This window comes from Morone saxatilis, unplaced genomic scaffold (assembly GCF_004916995.1).
Source record: "Morone saxatilis isolate NCDOM2014 unplaced genomic scaffold, NCSU_SB_2.0 Contig12, whole genome shotgun sequence".
Classification (NCBI taxonomy): Eukaryota; Metazoa; Chordata; class Actinopteri; family Moronidae; genus Morone; species Morone saxatilis.
The window spans coordinates 21,627,003-21,633,111 of NW_023339674.1; the positions used below are offsets into that span (position 1 = coordinate 21,627,003).

A 6,109-nucleotide genomic window follows, 5' to 3' on the forward strand; every position below is an offset into this window, starting at 1 on the left:
GCTTCAGGTTTCTACATCACACTGAACAAGTTGCATACTGGACCACGACGATTTTTGAGTAGAGGGGGACTTTAACATACAGAGACATCTGGATCAAGCGGAAACCTCTGTGGTTGGCAGATGGGCTGGACTTACCGAATGGGACTGCCTGGTCCTGCTGAGGATCCCTCCCTGCTGATCACTTTGGGCTGTGGTTTAGCCATTTGGTCCAGAACAGCATGGTAATGTTCATATGAGCTTTTACTTGGGACAGGGGCTGGAGTAGGGCCCTGAACAGGAGTCGGGACAACCCTCTTTCCACCACCTACATAACACTGAGTTAAGAGGATAAAAAGTGGTTGTGAGCCAGAGGGACGATCTATGTGACATAATACAATCATAAAATGTAGAAATACTTATAAGATGGCATGAGGAAATGGGCATCTAGTACCTTCCTCTCTGGGCTGCTACCTCCACTAGAACTCAAGACATGTTTCCAGCCTTGTTCTCTGGCTTGATTTATGCGATTGATCTGTTGTGGATCACAGTTTCATCACTTTTTCAGTTTTAGATGGAGTCAGTACAACCCTTTCCCGCTTACTACAGTAATGACCTTATAAACATAAAAGAAGAGAAATACCTAAACCCACGAGGAATAAACTGAACACCCACCTTTTCCTTTTCATATCTCTTCATTTGGTCCGCTTTCAACAGGAACATCTGAAGGCAACACAGATCAAGAAGCTACTGAAACCACTGAAAACTCTCAGACACTTTACAGAGGGACTTAACAATGCACCCACCTGCTCTCTCTGTTTCCTTTCTTTCTCAATCAGCTCCATTCTTTTCTTTCTGATGCCATCCTGCAGCATAAGGCAAAAGCATCTCAATCAAAAAAGAGACATCTTAAAGACACTCGCTTTGAGGCAAGAGGCGGCTCTGTCACTGGGCAGGTAGGTGAGGACAGAAAAGTTGGTTAATACAGTCAAGCACAACACTCCGAAAGGGCTGGGAGCGGAAAACAGGTGAATATAGGGATCAAGCGTAATGAGAGGGAGGAAAACTAAAAATGGTGGAAGGAAGGAACCTTCATGTGTGAGTAAATGGGGAGAGGAAAAGGAGGGAGATCTAATAGTAAATTCAACGTATGTGGGGCTCTCAGCTGTACCTCGTGTTTTTTCCTCTCTTGCTCCACTTGACTCACTCTTCTCTGGGGGGCTGCTGGGAGAGGGGCCTGAGCAACATATGACACTGGGGTTCAGAGGTAGCCAACACAATATGATGTAAAAAGAAAAAAAAAAAATAAAACCCAAAAAACACACTCACACACAATAGGGAGAGGCCTCCCACATGCCAGAGTAAGACCTCAACATGAAATAGAGCTTGTTTTTACACCCAGAGCAAAAAAAATCCCCAAAAAAGTAATGAGTGAAGCTCGAAAATCATAGCGACTCATAGCGACTGGTCATCCACATCAACACCTACTTACCGGCTTATGCTTTACTGCTGGTTTCCTCTCTGCAGGCTTTTTGGCTGCATCTGACACCTTCCTCACAGTTAAAGGCACTCCATATTTGCTGGCTGGTTTGGTAATCTTCTGAGCTGGAGCAAGTGGTATGGAGCCAGGGGCAGAACGCTTAGCTGGTCACACACAAGTAAAAAAGATATGAACATTTATCCAAGTCAGTATTCAACCTCAAAGACAGTGTGAAATGCAAATAAATAAACATTCTGTATATTTCCTAGCAGGTCTACTCACTGGTCTCCACAGTATAATAAGTAAAGGAAAATGCAATTCAGTAATTTTATTCACATAGTAGTTATAGTTGTAATGCACATGGTGTTTCTAACCTCTGGCCTGCATTGCACCAACAAAAATGACATTTGGAGCATCAATTGAAGCAAAAGAGGCAGTTTATTTCTCCCTCTGAAGACTACAGTAAATATAAGTCAGCCATTTCAGAGAGAGGTACACTTGCCTACTAAAAATACCATTCCCGTATCCCTGTGTAAATTGTTCATGTATCTCTCCAAATATATGTTTTAAAAATAATGTGAGTATTTCTATTTCAAAATCCCTGTTGTTTGGATATTAGTTTGTGTAAATTTCCCAAAGGAGTGTGGTTTATCCTCCTCATCCTCCACCTCTTGATCTAACAATACAAGTGAGGGAGGTGTGGATTGAGGCCAACAGTCCTAACAGCTCTGAATCTCTCCAGAGCTTCCCAGCAGCTGTGCTTTTAAGTCATCTAATCAAATCCGAATGATTACCACAAATCCCTCCTCTCATAATACCCCACCTACATATTCCATTTCACACAGAAATATGCTACTAAAGCTAAAGGTGCTCTAACTGCTGTTTAACTGGGGCTTTAATACAGCGTGTGTATCAAATAATGAATTTTTACTCATTTGAACTGACTCTCCACGCAAAAAAAACTGGATTTGGTGACTCCTAGTGGTAATATCTCAAAAGGAAACTGTGGTGGAAGCTAAGAGTTTAAGGGTTTTTCCATGGGCCTGGTTCAGTCCACTTTAGCCGTACCAAGCCACGATGACATGCATTTCTGCCCCTGTGGTCCTTTACTTACCTGGTGGCCCCTGCACCACACCAACTTTAGGCTGCTTGTGAAGAAAAGTATGGTGGAATTCCTGAGCAATGATCTGGAATCAGTAGAGAATAAATATTTTTTAACAGAACACAGTTCTGTTTTATGTAAATCTGGTTTGTATCAAAGACAAGTAACTGCATGCTCTACCTGTGGTGTGAGGAACCTCTCTATCCTACAGGTCAGGAAAGGTTTGTCCAGTACGCTGCTGACTGAGGGCCTCTCTCGAGGGTTGCGTTTAAAAAGCTGCGCCAAGAGAGAGCGCAGTTCTTGGGAGTAGTGAACAGACACGGGAGGGTACGAGCCACGGATGATCTTCAGAACTAGGTTCTTCATGTTGCCAGCCTCAAACTGAGGAGAAATACATGAAGAGCACATTCATTACCACTGCAAAGAAACTACTGATCATAGGCAATTATAGTCTTTAAAATGTAGTTTATGAAACCATTATACATACATACATACATACATACAGGAAATCAATATGTGCGAGAGCATTGCAATGCTGCATAAAACATACATTCAATTCTACATTAATTAGTAAACAGCTCACAACACAGAATACTTACTGCATGCTTAAGAGTGCACATTTCATATAGGACACACCCTAGGGCCCAAATATCACTGCAGAGGGAGGGAAAGCAGGGAAAGTGAGAGGAGAGAGCATACAAATGGACAGGCAGGGATAAGTTGTAGGGTAGCTTTACATTCACTGCAATGATTTCCCTTTCTTCAACATTAACTGGAGAGAAAAAAGGGCTTCATTGCTGAGAAAACTCCATATGGAACATTAAAACACTGCTAAATTTACTTCATTGGTTGTGACCAAAGTGGATTAGATTACATGCATACTTAAAATAGTTAAAGACGAAATCAATACTAGTTTCCTGCTGTAGCTCTAGACCAGCAGATTCACTCAATAAAGAGGAGACATGATACCTTTACATCACCCAGAAGCCACCACCTAATCCTGCATGACTCACTTTAGTGGGACAGATCTTGTCCCCTGGATTACAATTAAATATTGATTTACACTACAAGTGAGACAAACACTAAAATCATGGTATTCCAGAACATCAAGTGGGTACCTTTTGTTGTTGTACGGTTTGTTTTCGCAAATCTCTGGTGATAGGTAATATGGCGTTCCTATACATGTTCTTGCCAATTCTACAGTGCTGCAAATAAGAATGGAAAGCAAATTGTATTATGTTTCATTATTCCCAAATCTGAGCTGTATCTGTAGATCGATTCAGATTATATTTTACACACCTGTTCAGCACCCTTGCAATTCCAAAGTCCCCAAGCTGTACAGTCCCATCTTTTGTCAAAAAAATGTTCTATGGGGATATTGTGAAAAGACGTGTAAATAAGCCAATACATGGTAAAAAAAAAATACAAGTTAGTGTCACTAAAGGATACTGTTGTGGTGCATGAAGCGATACCTGTGATTTGATGTCTCTGTGGAGGATTTTTCGATCATGTACATGTTTCAGGGCCAGGCAAATCTGCACGAACCAATCCAAGATCTAGGACAGGGAGAAGACGGTAAACGCACATTAATCAATTTCCTATCAACATCGTTTGTAATTATACAACCCAGGGAAAATACATTTCAAAGAAGAGGACAGAGATATGGAATAGCACCAGTTTAATATCATACATTTAGTCCACATGTTGTACACCGTTTCACTCCGTCAAAAGGTATGTAAACATGAGTGATTGTCTCAGAGTTAGTGGCTTACTTGCTCTTCTGAGAACAGTACTCCTTTCTGAGAGTTGATCTTCTTGAAGAGGTCTCCTCCCTCACAGTAGTCCATAACAATATACAAGCAGCCCCCCTCTGAAAAGAATTTGAGATGGCATTCAGAAAAGTCATAATATACACCAGATATTGTGTCCATCAGGGTAGAATTGCGAAAGATTAAATCTGTGGTTCTTTCAGACAATGGCTAAGACTAACTTTGGATTGAGTGAATACCTTCAAAAGACTCCTTATACTGGACAATGTTGGGATGACTCATGTTGGCAAGAACGGCGACCTCTTTTCGAGATTCCTGCCTCTCTTTACTTGACATCTGTCAAAATAACAGAGTGTGAGAGCAAGGTAGTAAAAGGGAGCTCACATTAACAGTGAAATGTAAAACTGGTGTAATAGAATACATGGCAGCTTACTCCAGATATGCCAATCTCCTTGATGACATATTGGTGTCCATCCTCTTTGGATTTGACAAGGACGGCCTTTCCAAATGAACCTTCCCCAATTTTCTTCACCTTTTCGTACTTGTCCATGTTAGTGGAGTGACTGGCTCCTCATGCTGGGTCTGCAAAGAGATCAGGGAACATATTGCAGAGTGTTTGATCATAAAGGGTTTCATGACAGTCTGGGCAATATTTTCACCCACTATTGTGGACTTCAGTAACCATGACTGTGTGTCGTGCTGTAAGTATACAGTATTGTTAGCTCCATCGGGTGTTGACAGACAGTAAAGGATCTCTTGCCTCAGACGGGCTGTGATGCTGAAGCAAGACACATTACAGATGGTAGCAAGATAGCTAACGTTACAGTTACATAGTAGCTAGACGAATACGGAAGCCCAAGAGCACCCAACACAAAATATATGCCTTGCGAGTGCACGCAACACCGAGTACAATAATTAACGCGGGTCATTAGGTAGGGGTATATAGATGCTTTTAGGTGGCAAATACTAGGCTTACCATTAGTGTTTTTCGCTGCTGTCTCACAGAGGCTGTGGTACTTGCTACCGCCCTCGCGCTCTCTATCTAACTACAGCTCTCTTTTTTTGCTGCTTTTTAATTGGCCACCTTCATGTTTTTCGATCGCGTATTGGTTCATGCAGCTGTCCATCATCCTTCACGGTGGATGACGGCCTTAGTCTCCACCCACAAAGGGACTGTTGCTGTGGACATTTTCCATAGCAACCACAACCCAACCGGTACAAACATAGACATATAAATATAACGTTATATCTTTATAATATAAAGACATATATATATATATATATATGTCTATGGGTACAAGTATTTGCACCGTGTTTTCGGCCAACCAAATACACTTTACTCGTAATTTAGTTTGTTGGTAGAGCAGTTTTTATTTTTATTTTGGTATTCTTTTTTTCCAAACGAGCTTTACTTTACTTGAATGAACATCAGACCAAAAATAATGTTTACTTGTTTAATGGTTTAATTTACTTGTGTTAAACCTCTCTTGAAATTAAATTAACAAAACAACAAAGTATTTTAAGTTTTAAATAAGAAAACAAATATGAAATATGAATATCTAAGAAATAAATAGTTATTTAATATATAAAATGCATAAACTACACTGAAAACCATAACAATATACTGTATATAAGGTAAATCACATAGAATACGAGTAAAACATTTTAAAATAAAGTTAGTGCAGTGTGATTGTGATCGCTGGCTACTCACAATTAAAAAGTTAAGGAACAAAGATAGATGTATTATGTAACTACAGAAACTATGACAGTATGTAAACTGGT

The 6,109-nt window shown here is 40.4% G+C and overlaps 1 protein-coding gene across 4 annotated transcripts in view; it reads right to left on the reverse strand.

Annotated features, from left to right (window-relative positions):
• Positions 1 to 5,384, reverse strand: part of nek1 (NIMA-related kinase 1) — a 15,732-nt gene extending 10,348 nt beyond the window's left edge. For 3 of the 4 annotated variants that reach the window (XM_035653791.1, XM_035653794.1, XM_035653790.1), the window contains exons 1-16: positions 5,304 to 5,384; positions 4,761 to 4,909; positions 4,567 to 4,663; positions 4,331 to 4,428; positions 4,031 to 4,114; positions 3,858 to 3,925; positions 3,677 to 3,763; positions 3,158 to 3,212; positions 2,739 to 2,939; positions 2,571 to 2,643; positions 1,469 to 1,620; positions 1,148 to 1,213; positions 783 to 842; positions 652 to 699; positions 431 to 511; positions 136 to 314 (exon numbers count right to left, since the gene is read on the reverse strand). In XM_035653791.1, the coding sequence (XP_035509684.1) occupies positions 136 to 314; positions 431 to 511; positions 652 to 699; positions 783 to 842; positions 1,148 to 1,213; positions 1,469 to 1,620; positions 2,571 to 2,643; positions 2,739 to 2,939; positions 3,158 to 3,212; positions 3,677 to 3,763; positions 3,858 to 3,925; positions 4,031 to 4,114; positions 4,331 to 4,428; positions 4,567 to 4,663; positions 4,761 to 4,877 (1,466 nt within the window). In that variant the 5' untranslated portion in view covers positions 4,878 to 4,909; positions 5,304 to 5,384. The remainder of the gene's footprint in view (positions 1 to 135; positions 315 to 430; positions 512 to 651; positions 700 to 782; positions 843 to 1,147; positions 1,214 to 1,468; positions 1,621 to 2,570; positions 2,644 to 2,738; positions 2,940 to 3,157; positions 3,213 to 3,676; positions 3,764 to 3,857; positions 3,926 to 4,030; positions 4,115 to 4,330; positions 4,429 to 4,566; positions 4,664 to 4,760; positions 4,910 to 5,303) is intronic. The other variant, XM_035653792.1, reaches the window with a different exon arrangement.
• Positions 5,385 to 6,109: the final 725 nt, after the last annotated feature.